Here is an 18,678-nt window from a genome sequence, read left to right as displayed (position 1 = left end):
GTATAATTGGCTTCAGTTGAGGTATTATTTCAGCTTTTCTAATGCTAATCAGCTGCTCCTGTTTGTAAACCCACTTGTTCCCATGATTACGCATCATAACTCATCATCATTATTCATCTATGTATTACTTTTATGTATTAGTCATCTATTTGTTGTAATCATCTATCCTTGCAGTTGTTTATTACACAAAATAAATTATATTATCACACTTCTGGCCACATAGCGCTGATATTCACTGCACATGCCCATATTAACCTTAACCAGAGGGTTTAAAAAACAAACCAGTGTTTACATACCATATCTGCTTCTGCCGTGACCTGGTGGACAAGAAATTGGTTAAGGGTTCCCCGAGCTTTCACGCCCCTCATGTTCTTCATGTGCCCACCATTAGAAGCATGCCTATGGAAAAAGTGCGCCAGCACACAGTGCAGTGCGCTTTATAGTGCACTTTTCCAGCCAGGTGTTTTCCTTTTCCCATTCCTCCCTGTACTTTTGCAGCCTTTTTTTTCTTTCTCTGAGCGAACAAACATTGCTGCTCTAATTCTGGGCTTACACTGTGCGATTTTTGGCCCATTTTGAGCCGTTTTTGAGTCGTGCGACCGATTTGGTGATCGGCCTGATTTTGGCCTTCATCGTGCGTCGTGTAGTATACGTGGGGTAACGAGAAGCGATTAACACCTCACGACCAGCTCCCGATCATCAATCGCTCGTGAGGGTGTCACCACAGGCGCTCACATTGCTCACGCGCAAACACATAAACGTCGGTGAAAAAGATGGAGCAGCACGGCTGTGCAGCGTGTGATCTGGACACAAGCGATGGAGGCACAACTTGTAGAACTTCGGAAAGCTCATCCGAGCCTTTTCGATGTGGCATCACAAAATTATCACGACCACAACAACCGTGAAAATAGTTGGATTTACACTGTTGCTCAATCACAGCTGCCTTATTAATGTTTTTCATTAGCAATTTAGCAAAGTTGATGGTGGCGGTGTGCGTGTCTGTGTGAGTGAAAGACAGACAGAGAGAGAGAGCGACAGATTTTCTGTTATAACCTTCATTTTATGGAGGCACAGTGTGCCGTCCGAGACTTGCACCGCAGTGACGGCGTTTGTTCCCCTGTTGGCCATGCTTCTTGTTGTGGTCATCTGTTGTCTTCCGGTATTTTCACCGTAAGCGACCTTTCCTCGACCAATGAGATGAGCGATAATCTGACTTGTCATACTCGAATTGTCATAAGTGTGCTGTCAGCGCATTGGTCACAAAGCAGGAGAGGGGCTGGGAATTATGTTTTCAAACAAAGTGTTAATTCCATTAAAAGTTATAGACTACTTTTGATTCTCACTGTATTACGGGACAAAGTGCGTCCCTTATTAGCTCAATACGGGACGTGAACTTTTGTTTCTAAATACGGGACGATTCCGTTTTTTAAGGGACGGTTGGCAACCCTACATACAGGAGCAAAACCTAAACATTATTCTCTTTCCTTATATTGCTCTTGTGGGTCTGGACAGGCTTCCTCTCTTTGTGAAGTTAGCTCGCGTTATATCATCACCTTTTATCAACCAGGTGTACATAAAGACATCTGCTCTAATGCAGGCTGTCTCACACCTCACTCTGCTAACCATTTCTTTCTTTTCCTGATTAGCAGTAATTTTAGTCTCAGGCTGAGAATGGATGTACACGCCAGCATGTAAACGTGCATGAAAAACACCTGAACAGAGGGAAAAATACCCAAGTCATGACCGGATATTGATAACGAATAAGAAACCACACAGGCTAAGAACTGGACGCTGAAACATTACAAGTTAATAAATAAGTAAATTAATGAGCACACGCAGGTCTACAAGAACAAAACCGCATATAGAACATTTAGGTTTTTATTTTTCTCTTGTTCGTGACCTATTTGTATTCATGGCCTAACTGCTGATATAGAAAACACTAAAAATCATTCTACAAACACTTAAGAAAATTCTTTGGCATCCTCTGTGCTAAACGCTGTTCACCAGGCTTTTAAGTAAAGTAACGTTGTCATTGTAGAATAGCTGCAGCACTTTACAGGATTATTGATTTTATTTGAAATTAAACTAATACATAGTGTAGTGTTGAAGGCTCAAGGTTTATTTTTTTAATATGCATGTTTCAATGATAGGGAAACACACACATGGGCACGCACACACACACACACACCCAGTGAGTTGTTTTTCTCATCTTCTTAGAGATGTTGAACTGTAACTCCGGGGAGACTTGCAGCTGAGTCCACATGGAGCTCAGCAGGTTATCAGTTCCTCCCACATTTCCTGTGTTTGTTACACTGTATGTAGTGTTCTGTTGCAGAGTGTAGCAACTCCGATCAAACACCAAGCTAAACCTCTGTCAATGAATACACGAGTCCGAGTAGAGTTGACTTTTTACTCAGAATCTTCATTTGACAAGCGGTGAAAACTGTAGTTGAAAAGAAATACAGAATAGAAAAAATGATCGTTTACATAAATATTGCATCACGAAATAACTCAAAATGTGACCTTACACCTTCGTGTTAGCTTTAGCAACAGTAATGATCATCAAAACTGCCTTTTTTAACATGTACAAATCAACCTCCATGAATCACAAATAAAATATAATTTTTCACAAATACCACTATTTATGCCTTTTTAACACCTTCGTGAAATATATACACTTACGGCGTTGCCTGAACAATGTTCCCAAGTGGATGGCTGTGGATAAGCCTCAGAGCAAGACCACATGTCACTCTCCCTCTTAGAGAACCAGGAAGAGCAATTAAACAGGAAATGAAGCAATACAGGTAACCCACCAGGAAGTGACGTTATTAGCAAGTTCACCTTCAAAATTAAAGCTTCTTAACATTTTTAACTCTTTTTACTGTTCTTTCTAACTTAAATACATACAAAAGAACTACTTTAAGCAAACATTAAAGATAAATGAAATAAATGCCTTTGAGGCATCACACTGTAGGTCATTAATAAACAGTCGCATGTGTTTGCGTGAAGATTCCTCATTTATTGTGTTTTTTTTTTGTTTGTTTTTTTTTTTAAAAAGCATTTAGGACACTGACAACTAAAGCAGTGCATCAAGGAGTAATGAAAATATTAGAGACAAGTGTCAAGGCAGTGAGTCTGTAGTGTGTGTCCTATGTGCAGATATATATTTTTTTTAGTTTTGATTTAAAGATGGGTCAGATCTCTTTCATATTTGATAAGTAGCATGTAATTTGGTAAAATAAAAATCAAATAATGTAGCATATAAAGGGAAAAAGCTGTTTTTAAGCTAGAATTTACTGTAATGAAATTTGTTATTTCAAATGTAAGAAATATACTTTTGTATTCATAAATGTAATGGTGGTTAGTTATTTCCAGCTGAACTGGTCATTCATTTTGTCTTCATTTGTCAGCAGCTGAAAGAGCTAACCTCTGCTGCGTATCAGCTGACATGTGGCTGAAATTATATTTGTGCAAACCCGGATGAGGGCAGGGAGAGATTCAAAGAGATTCTTTCAGTTTCTCCTTACTTCAGTGACCACAGAAGAGCAGCAAAGTGTCGTCGGCCTCCTGTCACCTTTGCTTCAGCTCCCCACTATGTTTGTTTTTCATTACTGAAGCACATCCTCGCGGGGTAGAGCCTTGTCAACACCCCTAGGGTTTGTACCGTCATGTGGAACCACAGATGATGTTTGTCATTCTGCCATCGCTGGTCTCCTCATTGTGTTCCTCCACACCTGTCCCATTTCCTGGAGCTGATGTAACTGCAGATTAATGGGGTTGGGGTTAGGTTTCTCCTGAGAAAATGTTTTTTTTTGTGTTTTCATTATCATCTGAGTAAAATGGTTTCCTGCAGATGTTTGTTGCAGTGATCCTCAACCTGCTGACCTAAAGAAATTCAATAGTTTATTAAATATCAATGTAAAAAAGGTAAACAGTAAATATTTTAGTTTTATTTTCCAAAAATAATGAAATATCAACTTCCTAGTGGGTCAGAGTTTGTTTGTAATGCCCATCTTTAATTAATTTCAAGCACAAGTCTCTCTGTACACCTTTCTTCACCAAATGTTTTTTGTGTGCGTGTTAGCTATGGTTACAGTAACCCTTCTAATTTCACTGTGGGGATGAGCAACCGACTTGTGAGGTCTAATGGAAATCAAAGCAGAGCATAAAGAAGTAAAGCTTATCTTATTCCTTCCTCCTGTAGGGAAGAGGAGGAGAGCCTGCGGGATAAGATCCGTGCAGACCACGAGCGAGCACTGCAGGAGGCAAAGGAGAAGCTGCGAAAGTCACGTGAGGAGCTCAAGGCCGAGATTCAGACGGAGAAGAACAAAGTGATGGAGGACCTGAAAAAGAAGGACGTAGGGCCCAAACCGTTGCCGCCGGTACCCATGCCTAAGGTGGTGGGCGTGAGCGACGGCGAGCCCCCAGAACCCGACGTCAAAGAGAAACGAGACAAGATAAGAGAGGTAACGTGATCAGTCTCTTCTTGCTTTTCTTGATTTGATTCATTTTAAATAAGAAGTCAATCTCTGTTTGTCAACCCCCCAGTGAGGGCAAAAACAAAAATGGCCCTCCCACGCAGGAAAGGTGAAAAAAAAATTAAAGTGCACATCAGTGATCTAGAAATTCAGATGAAAACAATTTCAAGCCCTTTTGCTTTGATATGGTTATGTTAATGCAGCAAGAAGAAAGAGCTCGTTTTCATATTCATAGCTTATTAGACTCAGCTGTTACATACAGTTAGTGCTTGTTTTCAGTTCTTTGACAGCAGCGCTGCAAAACATTTGCACTTTTAATCACATATTACCATTTTAAGCAAATACATCTTATCTTAGTTTTTGCTAAAGATTTTATTTGCAGGAAATGGAGATTTGTTGGTGCGTTGAGAAACGCAGGTGCCATTGTATGCGTTTGCCAGCATGGGACCAACAGTATAATACCACTTATGATATTATATCCTTTCACTGTGGCAGCTTTGGTTAACATAGTTAAATCAGTGCCATGTCTTGCAGTAAAGTGCAGGATTGGTGTGTGGTGTATGTGCGGCCCAGTGAGTCCTCCTCTGTACTGTATATTTGAATACTTTTTCTGTTGGCTGTCTGCATGAGCTCCAGCTTTTATTGAAAGCAACAGCGAGCCAGACGGACAGTGCACGTGCAGAATGCAGATGGTGCTATCTGGTCCCGCTCTCTATGCCAGGCCCAGCGTATCTCCCTCTCCGTGCTCCTCTTCCTTTCTCACCCCCTGCAAGTTCTCCTGCATAATTGCCTCGTATCGTCTCCCATGAAACAGCACTTGGAGTCAAAACACTCATGGCGTATGGGAGCAGGGCCCATTCACTCCAAACCCGCCTTTGTCTGCAAAGGCCCCTTTTTGTTCCTTTCATAATTACCATTCAGAGAGAATGCCGAACACTCCCAAATGAGCAAGAAAGTAGCAGCTGTATGGGCTACGGCACAGTACACTCCCCTTTTCCTGATTGCCTTGTGATTCCAAGGAGAAAGTCTAATCACACTCTGCAAAACAATTGCGGCTGCGAAGCTGGAGCTTTTTCTTTTTTCCTCTTTTAAATCCTGGCTAGAGGCAGCCTATTGGCCTGCATTTTGCTGCCATGAATTCAAGTCCAAAGGGATGTTTCAGCATCCATCTTCTTGTCATTGTTCATTTTGTATGTAGACAGTCAGCAGCCTGTTACCACCCAGATTACATGGCGTTATTTCAACCGCCTGACTTTTTTTCTGACAGTGTTTCTCCTGCATCAGTTTTGAAATTATTTTGATTTGCTTCAAATTGACATCTGCGCTCAGTCCGTGGCTGCGAAGGATCACTGATTGCAAATGATTGTTTCCGGTTGTATAATCAGTTTGGATTGTTTGCTGGGTAAGAAGTTGTCTGGTGGTCTCAAAACTCAAGCAACCACTTGTAAGAAAATAAAAGTTTCTTATTTTGTAGTTTAAATATATATTTGTTGAAAATGTTACGTAAAGCAGTTTCACCCCGGTTCTTTTTTTATTCCTCAGGCCTCCAGAGACTGCACCGGACTCAGTAGTCATTTCACAAAACCTTTATTCATCTTCAGTTGCACATGCACCTTCTAAAGGGGAGATGTACAGGGCCAGTGTCCCTCTGCAGATCTTCACTTCTTTGTTTGTTACAACCAGTTTTATAGAAGCGACCCCATCGTAAAACCCACATAGTGTGTTGTAAATTCTGTGTTTGTGCGTACCTGTGTGTGTATGTGAGTGAGTGTGGGTGTGTGACTTCTTGTCGGTCATAAAAGTCCATCTCCCCTCACCCAAGCTACACCAAATTCCTCTGCAAAACATAGAAAACATATTACAAGCACTGAGACCCCCACTGAGACCCCCACAAGAGGCCAATGGCCACTGGGCCATTGGCCTCTTGTCATCTTACTTTTACAGCTAAGCATGTGGACAGTCTCCTGCAAACCTACTTCTAAGTTATGACAGTTATTAGGGCAGGGCGATATGGCCAAAAATATTTATCACGATATATATTTGAAAATTTGCGATAACGATATAATTTCTGCGAGACAAAATACAACTCCACAACTTTACTAGCGCAAAAAAAACCCATCCATTTATTTTCACTTAAAACAAGCAGCTGTTTTTTTTTTTTATGTGCATTAAAGCTATATAAACATTTAACAGTGCAAATGCAAATTCCTTGCTGAAAGTTTAACCAAAGGGCATCTCTAGTAGAAATGGGCTGACATATCCTGAGCATAACCATGTATAATATCCACTGAAGTTAAAAAGAGGTGCTTTGCTACATTAAACTGCAGTGTGCCAAATAAAAAAGTCAAATATGTATTTTTTGGACCATAAGGTGCACAGGATTATAAGGCAACAAAACACTCAGATAAATCAAACTTCATTCAACTCATTCTTCTTTCTTCCTCCACTTCTGTATCATTGATTCATTAATGCTGTATTCTATCACAGCTGCTCTATTCCCATGTTGTTGCAGTATATTAATGACTAACCTCGTATTGTGGATGGATTTTCTCAGTTGTTCTCCTGACTGAAGTTTGGTCCGTTTACAGCATCCTGCCATGCGATTGCATTTGTCTCTAACCATCAGGAACCCTCACGTTAACTTTTATCGAGGGGGAAAGTGTTACCGTTCATCCTCCAGCTTCACAGTTTATGTTATGCTAACATAGCTGTGTCGCTAGCGATCATGTAGCACATCATTATATACCAGATAGCCCAACTTCAGTAACCCTACAAACGTCACTGTGGTGTAGCTTCCTGTCTTCATTTATGTTAGAAGTGATAGCAGAGCTGTACGTTTGATTTTTTTCAGAAATCTCTCAGTCAGAACATGCTTTATCATGCTTAGGTAACTAGTGAAACTAGTGAGCTAACTTCCTGCTAACTTCTAACTCCGTTAAATGTAATGAATTCTGTTTTCGTGGATGCCTGGATGTTAAACGTCATAGTTACACCTGATAAAGCAGCAATGCTGATCGTTTTATTAAAGATGAAAGAATTTAGACAGTTTTTAAATATGGAATCAGAACGATGCCACCTTGAAACGAAACCGAAAAAAAATATTGAAACCGAAAAAAATATTGTAACTGAATTTCAGTTACAAAATATTGTAACTGAATTTCAGTTACAATATTTTTTTTCGGTTTCAATATTTTTTTCGGTTTCGTTTCAAGGTGGCATCGTTCTGATTCCATATTTAACTCTCAGTGATGCTGCAGTGTTGTTTGACCTGAAGAATACAGAGTTTAGGACCCAGATTACGCCCAGATTTACGAGCACCTTAGTCCGACAAATACGACAATAATGACGGCCGCTTGCATGTTCTACAAAAAAATGTGCTTTGTTGTGTATCTGACGGACAAACACCAAACCAGTTAAGTTGCACCATTTTTTACCTATTCACCGGTTATCTGTCCACTTATAAAAGTAAACTAAATCATTTGCTGTATTTAAATGTACTTATAGGTTGCAGTGCTCTCCCTCTGCTCTATATTGACAGGCGACAGCTTTCCTAGATGGAACGTGCTCATTTTCAGTTTTTTGTTGTTTTTGGCTCTCCATAGCTGTTGCCACACTTATAATTCATCAGCAGGCGTTGTATTATGGATTTGTGTTTTGTTAATTGCTGGTCTTGACAAAAATGTTTAAGATTTAAGACAGACTAAAGCTGAAGGTTAATATTATTTGGTGCTTCATTGCACAGGAATACCTGATTATCAAAACCAAATCTAATAGACGAGAAAGGGTACTTTTTAAAAATGCAAATAATGGATCTTTATAATTTCCATGAGCACTGCAATTTGGAAATGACATGGTGTTTACTGGGACCTTACTGCTAAAGACTACAATTTTGAGCTTTTGCTATATCTATAGTATAATCTATAGTACTGTAGATGAGAGATGGGCACAGATGTGAGTTCCAGTTGTTAAGTGATGCTAACATGTTGTCACAGTGTCTATGTGCTGAGATGTTACTGTTAAAGAGTTGCTAACACATTGCTCAACATACAAAGGCTTTACAGTATCTTACATTTAGGCCTGTAAGTATTTGGACAATGGATTTGATATCAAAAAATTAAAATGTGATTGAAGCGCAGACATCCAGGCTTGAAGTCCAGTGCAAAGCGTTTAGGAATTCTGCCCATTTTAATACAGGTTCTATATTCAGAAGCTCTAATTTAAGTGGACAATAGATTAAACATGAAAACGTTCAGTCAATAATGCAGTATTTTTGGATCATCAGCATACACTGTACTGTCTGAGGGGCACAGAAGCGATTGGCGACTTGGCTTAGCAGTCGCTCAAATGTGACTGCAGAGCAAAAGCAAACGATTACAGATTTGTAGCTGATATTGGAGGTAGCACCTGTGTGTGTTTCCCTACAGAGCTATGGACTGCGGCTGTAAAGCCCAGATAAATCAATGACCAAAGCAGCCCTCTTTAAGTGCTGTCTAAAAGGTGCCGCTATCCAGGTGCATCGGCCCATAAAGACACAGAAAAGGTTTCCGATGGAGATGTGAAAAATCTGCAATTGAACCCATGAGTGTCCTCTCCTCCATCTCTTGTGTCAAATCTTTCTTTCTCACAGGTGTCCTCCCCCAGTCGTGTTTTCGAAGCCCTGATAGTGTTTGGCAGATGGCCTCATATGTTGTCTGCACACCGGGTCTATACTGCAAGTGTGTGTGTTTGTAGCACAGTTGCCTCCGGGGTAGGGCACAGCTTAGCTTTCATCATTCTGTTTCACACTCTCTCTGGCTCTCCAAGTCTTCCCCTCCTCTTGCTCTTAGCCCTCATTCTCTCTTTCTATTTTGATCTTATCATTCTTTTCAATTATTTTTGTTTCCACCTCAGTCTCTTTCTTACTATTAAATCCTTCCCCTCAACTCTCAGCTCCTTTATTCAGCATTATTTAAAAGTCGCCTCGAAGGATTCTCCCTCATTGGTAGCTACAAGTCTTAATAAAATCATAAGGATTTCCATATTGATTTGCTGAACAACGGGCACTTCTCATCTTCAGACAACACTGTGTATTATTTGTATCTAACACAACAAGTAGGCTACAGGGAAAGAGAATCTACACAATATAAACAGGCTTTGTGTTATCTGAGTTTTACTTCCTTTAGAGCATGTATTGTGTATTGGGGCTGAGCTACAAGCGTTGTTTTTTTGTTTGTTTGTTTGTTTTCTTTGAGGCAATCATGTTTGGTTGTGTAAGGCTTAATGCTTTCTTGTAACCAGCCTTTTGCAGCACGAGGTTAAGTGGTGACATTTGACAATCCATCCCTTCAGGAGAAGGCAACAATATCCACACGATATGTGCGAGCAAATAATAAGGGCAGAAGAAAGGTTCTGAAAAACAGAACACTAATCCAGAGGGGAGAGTGTTGATCATTAAAGCCATTTGTCTTCTATAAATGAAACATAGTAAAACATAAAATCTAAATTCCCCAGTCGCAGAATCATCTCCTGTCAGGACAATGGAAGCAAGCGTCTGGAAAGCAGAGCTCATTAGCAAGAAACATTTATATTATAAGTCACAGCATAGATTATTTCAGCAGCACAATGTTAGCACTGGAGGTAACCATCTTGGAATATAGACGAATGCTCCCAGGCTGGAATAATTAGAGCTTTTTCCCTGCTTCGTTATCTGGATGTTACTGCGATGAACCTTATTAGCAGTAAGTGTTGGAGGTCATAGCTGAAGGCAACTCTAAACACGCAGGTGGACATGCCTTTGAGAAATAGAAATGGAGGAAAGGTTCTGCCTATTTTTATTTTTTTAATTTTTTTATTTAAGGCCAAAGATTCTGTCAAACTGTTTCAGGGACAGGGGAGTGTGCATGTCTCAGCATTCTGACTTTTGTCTCAGCATTCTGGAAAAGAAGAAAAAAAGACATGCCCACTTTTTTCTTCAGTGGCTCTAATCCTCTTCCATATATTTCTGATGTTTTATCCTGGAAAAAGGTCCTCCTTCCTATCTCATGTCTTCATAGTATTTGCTTACATAAAGTTCCTCAATCACATGAGAAGTTCAAGTTCTCAAACTTTGTCTGTTGTGCTTCATTTTGAAGCACGCTAAAAGGTAATACCCTCAACACAATTTGTTTTAGTCTATTATTAAAAATAAATAAAAAAGGCTCTGAAATGTATGTCTGCACAATAGTGTCCTTCAGTTTAGTTTCACTCCATGTTTTCTGTTGGTAGTCCATGCTCCACCATGGGGCTCTATTCTCCACCAACGGGACCCTCTCCTAGTTTGAGGAACAGAGATCTGATGAGACAGCAGTATTTTATCACAGCTTGTGTCAAATGTGTTGAGGTCCAGTCACTGATATCACAGTGCAACAATGCAAGTAAAGGTTTAGTCTTAAATATTAATACTGGTTGAATTGCTTTTCCGCCCCATTAGTAGAGAAAATGCTTTGTTTGCTCGCAGTATGCCGTAATGTTTTTACATATTAATAAATACTAACCATGATAGGAGAGCTGTAATGGCGTATCAGTGTTAGATTACTCAAAGCATTTGAATATCATTACAAGTCACCATTGAAGTTTGGAAAAAGACAACTTTCTTTATTAGAGGTAGAAATCAGAGTAACTCGATGATGATAACTACACAGTGATTTTGTCGTACATTGCAGAACAGTCATCTATCATACATTAGAGTGTCTGTAAATTGGAATTGATTGTCTGTTACATTTAAAGCCCTTCATGACTTGGCTCCAGGTTGCCTATAGGAATTGCTATGTTGTCACACCTAGATCATCAAGTTACAAACCCCTGACCACAAACCTTTGTTGGGTACTAGCCAACGTTTGTTTTTCAAAGGCTTTTCTTTCTTCAGTAATTAAAAATATCATACAGGTATGTCTACATACTGTGCATGTACACAGAATAGTTTAGAGTACTGTACCTTACTGAAAAAATGAAGAGTAACCATGACGATCCCTGACGATGTCCTTGTTTTCTTCCTTCCAGCTCCACTTGTCAGTATTGCTTTGCTCTAACTTGTACGTGTTCACTGTCCTGCTACCAGATGAGTGTGAAAAGAATAATTTAAAGTAGTAAGATAAAGCTCAGAGAGTTTTTGTCAAGAAAGTGTACTTTTGAGATTTGTTCACATATAGAAAAGGAAAAAAAATCTACCGGTACTGCTGCACCACATCTATGTTGCTACTTCATAACTAAAGTTTCCACTCACCAGTAATAGTCTTTTATCGCAAAGCAGTTGTAGCCTTAACCTACAGAGTGAACATTCAGAACATTCAGATGTTGTCTCAACAGCTTTAAAGTTATTGGCCATGTTGTCATGTGCCCTGTCATCCTAAACTGGTTGAATAAAAATTAAGTGTGTGTGTTTGTGTTTTCCTCTGTCATTTGTTAATCTCACTTGTACTTGTTTTTTGGTAAGTTCTGGTAAATTGTTTGTTCCCTCCTCTACCCTCCATTCCCTCTCCATCCTATTGGATGGAGACCCAACAGTGCGTCCCAGTGCATTGCCTGAGCTCCTCGGACAGGAACCTGATAACTTACACTTAAAATCTAAACACAACCAGGCTTTTGCAGTTTGGGCTCCTCGGTTTTGGTCTGTTATTTACCTTACACGGAGTTTTTCGTTCTTTCTTTTGGGTTGCTAATCTGCTATAAACAGTTTTGCTGAAGAAGGTTAAATGGAAGTGTAGGAGTAGCCAATGCTGGTAGTGTATGTTCCGCGTTGCTGATTCATTAGCTGATACCTCTGGAAATATCTGATGGTAGAGCATGTCTGTCAGCCAAAACTAAGAGCTTAACTGCACTTTGCTGGAGAGCTGGTGTCGAATACCTTTATCGGGTGAAAGGCAGAGAGCGTCCTGATTGTTTTAAGTACAGGACAGGCATAATGAGCCTCAATTACACCTCAGGTGATGGAGAGAGAGAGACATTGAAAGTGGCAGAGGACAGGCTCGACTTACAATGGTCATCTATCCCTTTGGGCTGCTGCCACAGTACAACAGCTCTATCTCTAATATTTTTTTCCTGTCATTTAAACAATAGAAAAGTCTAAATGACAGCAGTTTAATCTTTTCATCTCTTCCCTTCCAGTAAAATCACAGGGCTGACAGTGAAATCTGTTTTTCACTGTCAGTCATGTGATTTTCCCCCCTCCTTATCTTGTCTGTTTACAAAATATCTGCCTGCCTTGTGTATGTGTGTAACTCTGTTTGATCACTTGTCTTTGTGTGGATATCTTGTGCTTTTACGGATGAGCGTCATACATCAAACTGTATTTCCCTCCCTAAGAGTGAGCAAGAATGGCAAAAAACTTTTTTTTGTACTTTCAGGAAACTGTCTGACATTTCAGAGCTGGCTCAATTGACGAAAGAGAGAAAGCTGCAATTGGACTGCAGTTTCTGTCTCAAAGTGCTTTCTCATGGTGGAATTATGTGGTTCTCCTCTATGTAAAAGATTGAATTCGGTTGTGTTTCTTCAGTCCTTCTCCAAGCTTAGCAATCAGAGAAACATGAATGGAAAAATCAGACTGTTTTCCTTCAAGCTCCGGTGTCAGCTGTAATCAAGTGTGCACCTGAATCCAGGGCAAACTACCACATCTATGTTGCTACTTCATAATTAAAGTTTCCACTCACCAGTAATTGTCTTTTATCGCAAAGCAATTGTAGTCTTATATTGGCTTTGTTCACAATAATATTGACTTCATACTCTCTTGGGGATAGAAATAGCACTACAAGGTTGCTAGTACACATCAAACCTATAACATAAATTTACAGCAAGTGGATTTTATGGATTTTTTTCCCCAAGAAATATTAGATCTTTCTTACTGCTCAAGCGAAGGAAAGTATGTTTTTTCCCAAAACAACCTTTCTGCAGTGGATGCTTTATTTGATGAATATTTTATATAAACTTTGCACAAAAAGTAAGAAAATTTGTGTTTGGATAACTTCTGTGTTACTTCTGTAACAATGCTTCTTCTCCTTAATTGGTGCCACATTTGTAAGAAAAATGCATTTGTGGGGTAGTTAACAGATTATTCTGTCATTGACTCTTGTTTTGATTTTCTATATCCCAGGTGCTGACTATTAGGTGCCTGATTAGCAGCACCTGTGAGCATGAACCCTGCCACGTTTGACTGATCTTAATATGGCCCATAGGGCAACTTCAGCCCGGAGTTTTGCAAAACCAAGACACGCAGCATTATTTGGAGTGAGAGCTAGTATCATCTACAAATTGAAAGCCAAGTTCCATATAATGGAGGATCTACAATAAGTTGACAACATAAGAAAACAGTTTCCTCATTCTGTCTGCACTTAAGAAGTGTAGGTAGTCGTCTACAGATCTACTATCAAGGTTTGCAGGATGATATGGCTCTCTACCCAGAGAATCCAGAACAGACTGCACACAGCCAGGGCTACCAGGAGGCCTGGCATGACTTTCTGTTCACCGTCAGACCCAATTGCGCTTGTTTCAGCAACATGTGCACTGGAATCTGAACATGTGGAGGAACATTATGTTCGGTGATTTGTCCAAATTCTGCCTACAGCAGATGGCTTGTAAGAGTGGCTTAAACACAAGTATGGAGACAGCACAGAGAACGCCATGCTGTTTGCTGCACCATTAGGGTAACGGCTTGGTGGAGGCAGCATGATGGTGTGGAGCAGCATCTCAGTCATGGGAAAAACGAGGCCTGTCATCATTGGAGACAATCTCAATGCTGAGAGAGATCAGAATGAGATTCCACAAAGAGTGGCAGTCCCATATCTCCACAGTCTGGGGCCAAACTCTGTCCTTCAAGATGAAAACGTTTGCTTACACACAACAGGGTTTATCGGAGACTACCTCCAGAATTTGGGAGTGGAAAGGATGGAACGGCCTGCCTGCAGTCCTGACCTCAGCCCCATTGAACTCTTGTGGGATCAGCCGGATTGTTCTGTTCGTGCCAGCGTGACCAGAACAATCACATTGGCATACTTGTGACAAATGCCAGGCTGTTGTGGCTGTGGATGATTCTGGTTATCAAATAAATAAACTGTTAAATTGCCAATTGTTTTTTTTTTTTTTCAATCTTTAATCATTCAGTCCAGTAAATGGCACCAAACAAGAGCCAATAGCAGAATAAGCTGTTTGGCATCGAAAGAGAAGATTTGGCAAGTTTTTCTTGGGCACAACTTGCATACTCAACTCTGTTGCTCAACCCACAAATGCAAATGTGACACCATTTAAGGGGAGATGACAGGCTTTCCAGCGCTACAACATTTATTGCCAAGGATTGTTACAGCAAAGAAATAGTCAATAAAACACAAATTTCCTTACTTTTTGTGCTAAGTTTAGTAGTTGTGCTTATCACAGCAGCTACAAATCACTCAGTAGACAGATGAAATACAGATTGAAAGCCATTATCCAAGTCATTGTTACAATACACTATGCAGATCATTATACATTCAAGGGCCTCGCTGCATTGGGTGTGCAGACATCTGCTTACATGGACAAAGCTCCAGAGTGCAAGTGATTACCTGAACTTTCATATTTATTCAGCAGTTCTGCTCTTTAAGAACACTTTGTAAGCACTGCATTTAAATGTGAACAGGATGATGATTCAACATTTCCAGTGCAAAGTGCATTCTTGCCCATAACACTAAACCAAAACAGAGCCCACTTTAAAAGACTTTCAGCCACCTGCTCCCAAAACCATGATGAGTAATGAATCACCAGGTTTCGAGTCGCAAGGAAATGAAATTCTAAGTCAATACAAAAACACAAAGCAGAGATATTAAAATGCTGTGAACTGGTATTGAATCATGAGCAACAAGTCCATGACTGACCTTCTGTGTGATGTACATTCAAGTTGATTAGTCTGAATCAAATCAAATCACTTTTATTGTCACATCACATGTGCGGGTACATTGGTACAGCACATGCGAGTGAAATTCTTGTGTGCGAGCTTCACAAGCAACAGAGTCTGAGATACTGATTGCAGGCTTTTTATTCTTGCTAAAGACACTCTTAAATAAAGAGTGTTTTTTCACTGTATTTTCATACATTTATTCAGAGACTGAAGGCTACAGCTCGATTTCATGTATCCACCTGGAAAACACTTTATGTCAGCAGCAATGTTCCCTCTAATTTTTCACGTGTCTGAGCGAACGCACAAACTCCCTGAGCGATCCCTCGGACCACTGTGAGCAGCAGCAGATGTGTGCACTGTGGTCACGCTGGCCAGCATCAAGTCCATCCAAGTTACATGGTTTATTAAAATAATCAAATTACAGCATTTACATTTATGTTAGATGACTTTTAATTAACTGCTTTAGCCCACTTACAATGAAAATTTAAAAAAATTGTTCATGACCTGTATGTTCACACTATTGGAAGTAAAAATAACATGAAGTCCAATTTTGAAAACACAACTTTCTTTCTTTTTTTAAAATAAAGCTCTGACTTGTCTTATGAGTCTGTGGTCTGGGAGTCCTGTAACTCTGTCTGAATAAAATGCAGTATATAAAGACCAATGTTGGGCAAAGAATTATATAGTTACTTCTTCAAAAAAGTAACTGAGTTTAGCAAAGAACAGGTTTTTGTTTTTTTCAACATTTCAAACTATTTACAGAACAATCAGCTGTTCTGCATCAAATTTGATGCCACACAAATTATTTGTGCCACTCCAAAAAATAATTTGTCCACTAAGAGATAAAGGAGAACAACAGCCTGATACCTGCAGGCCTGACAACATGAGATGTATCACTCCTGTAACACCTGTAACATTCAGTAGTCGCCTCATTGTTCTGACACACACAACAAAACTATTGACTACACTACACACTAACTACACAAGATTTGCGCTAAACGTCGCAAATCTCTCACATCTCGGAGATGTGTCACTCCCAAAACTTCCCCCTTGATTGGTTGACATGGTACATTTTTCCACCAATAGGAAAGGCTGGGTTTTTTGGTGTTGTTTTTGCTTGTGTTGAGTGCTTTCAAGCGTTTTCTTTATAAAATGCAGTTTTTACCGTTTCTTCCTGCAGTAAATATAAACAACGATAGTATTCAGGAAGAAAACCAAAGATTGCAGATATTTTTATCATAACTGTGGTTTTACGTGGCCTATCAGCACAATTTAAAAACTGGTATAAAGTCCACACTTTTTCAATTGTTCCGTCTGTCCTGCTCACATCTCCAATGATTCTACACGTTGTCATTAACGTGGCTTCACTCCACATCAGCCACGCCGCTTTGCTAGCTAAAACAACGGTGTCGGCACATAAGGACGCTGTCATAGTCTGTCAACGACGTTGATTAGCTGCGTATATGTGAATCGCATCATTGGCTGGACTATGAGATAAGGTGGTATCGTTCTAATCCCATACGGGAGCAGCCAGTCACTCACTGACTAACACTGCAAAACAGAATTGTTAAAGTTTTAATTTTAATTTCAATTCAGGTTAGATTTTTTTGGGGGCGCAATGCAGATTTTCTGTGCGCAGAGACGGTGCCAGCAGTGTGCAATCGCAAACGTGCGCAGCTTAGAGGGAACATTGGTCAGCAGTATGTAGTAAATATTTTGGATGTGAAAACAAGCTGCATGTTCAAATAGTGAAAAATGTTTACCTACAAGTTTATTATAAATGGTCACAGTGTCAAGTTCACTTACAGTTCTTTTCCAAGTTTGATGCGGTAAAGCTTAGGCTTGTTTAGCTTGTGTACTTAGTTGATTTAAAAAAAAAAAATGCAAAAATGGTTAGATAATGTAAAAAGTCCTGATTTATTTGTCTAATATTTACTCTATTCTGCACTTATGGGTGAGTCATCCTCTCCCCTTTAAAACATCTCACTGGAAAATATAGTCTTCTTGGTTCTCACTTCTAATCTTAGTCATTTTCTTCTAGTTCAGCTTTGATAAAAATTATCAGTATAAAATCCATAAGCATTGCAGCTTCTTTATGACTTGAAAATGTCAATATGATGCATTACCTTTGAAACTGTGAGTTCTTTCATATGTTTAGTTATTTATAGGCCATTACTCATTGGTAGTTTCATATGCAATTGTTAGTCACAACATTAAAACTAGCTGCCTAATAATTTGTACTTTGCTATTATGTCTTGAAACTACAACTCGTGGACAAAGAACCTTTGTGGTTAACCTGGGGTGCTGAGCCTCTGTGATTTGGACTTTTCTAGTGTATTTTTTGGATGTTTGCTTAGATCCAGATGTTTGGAGTTTGGCAAGATCAGCACCTTAATCTGTTCAGGAAAAGCTTTTGGATTGTCGCTTGTTGGCCTGTTGAGGGAGGCTGCTGCTGTGAGAGTGTGCCATTGTCTTCCCGGTGGACCTGGAAGCCTTACTCTCGCTGATAGTCATTTAATTCACTATAATAAGAGTTTAGTAATCTCTACTTGTTGATAAATGCCTTTAATAACTTGCAATCACCATTTGGATTAAAATCTGGCTTCTGAGACATGCTCATTGTCTCCTGGAAACATGGCGCCCGTTGATTTTTGTCCAGAGATTGATAGGATTGTCGTCATGATGGGGGGAATTGTTTGATTTGGATGGAGGTTCCATACATAACACAGAGGTAACCATATTATGAGCCACCATCTCTTGAACTCTTGGCTTCAGAGCTGCTTGAAAACAGCCTATCTTGACTTTTTTACTGCCTCAATTTCATGGGGAATTTATTGCCACCCTCTGCTTAAGTGCCATGAATGTATTTACTGCAAGAGGCAATTCAGATGTCACACTCTTACCACCCTAATGCGTCTTCTGAAAGGACTTCCGTTAAGCCAGATACGAGGCCTCCATGGGGTGAGTTGGAAGGAGATGAGAAAGATGAGGGCAGGCAGACGGGTGCTTTAAATCAGTCAGACTGACTCTGGAGGTCACTCTAAGCAGCACATAACTCTCCAGCTCCCCAAACCTCCAAAAGCTTGTCATTGTGTCCCACTTCTGTGTGAGCTGAGCTGATTTTTTAAAAAAAATAATTTATTTTGTATTATTTTTTTAATATACATTATTTTTTTCTCGAGTAATGGCCTTGGTTGCAGCCGCTGGCTAGAGAGAGATTTACGAATATTTCATTGCCCTGTGGTTGTCCATGACTGTACATTGTAATTGTGTTTGTGTGTATGAGACTGCGGCACATGAGCCATAAAGGGTGTCTGAATGATG

At 39.8% G+C, this 18,678-nt stretch overlaps 1 protein-coding gene and 1 long non-coding RNA gene across 4 annotated transcripts in view; one reads left to right on the top strand and one right to left on the bottom strand.

Moving 5' to 3' along the window:
- Positions 1 to 18,678, top strand: part of man1a2 (mannosidase, alpha, class 1A, member 2) — a 142,621-nt gene that overhangs the window by 28,846 nt on the left and 95,097 nt on the right. For all 3 annotated transcript variants that reach the window (XM_004571991.3, XM_004571993.6, XM_004571992.6), the window contains exon 3: positions 4,205 to 4,466. In XM_004571991.3, coding sequence (XP_004572048.1) covers positions 4,205 to 4,466 — 262 coding nt within the window. The remainder of the gene's footprint in view (positions 1 to 4,204; positions 4,467 to 18,678) is intronic.
- On the bottom strand, positions 1,863 to 2,761 carry LOC143413093 (uncharacterized). Its single transcript, XR_013093666.1, has 2 exons — positions 2,683 to 2,761; positions 1,863 to 2,443 (listed from the first exon to the last, which is right to left on the bottom strand). It is a non-coding gene; the product is annotated as an uncharacterized LOC143413093 (long non-coding RNA).

This window comes from Maylandia zebra, linkage group LG16, assembly GCF_041146795.1.
Source record: "Maylandia zebra isolate NMK-2024a linkage group LG16, Mzebra_GT3a, whole genome shotgun sequence".
Classification (NCBI taxonomy): domain Eukaryota; kingdom Metazoa; phylum Chordata; class Actinopteri; order Cichliformes; family Cichlidae; genus Maylandia; species Maylandia zebra.
Note: the sequence above shows the minus strand (reverse complement) of the source record. Positions and strands in the feature narration are given on the sequence as shown.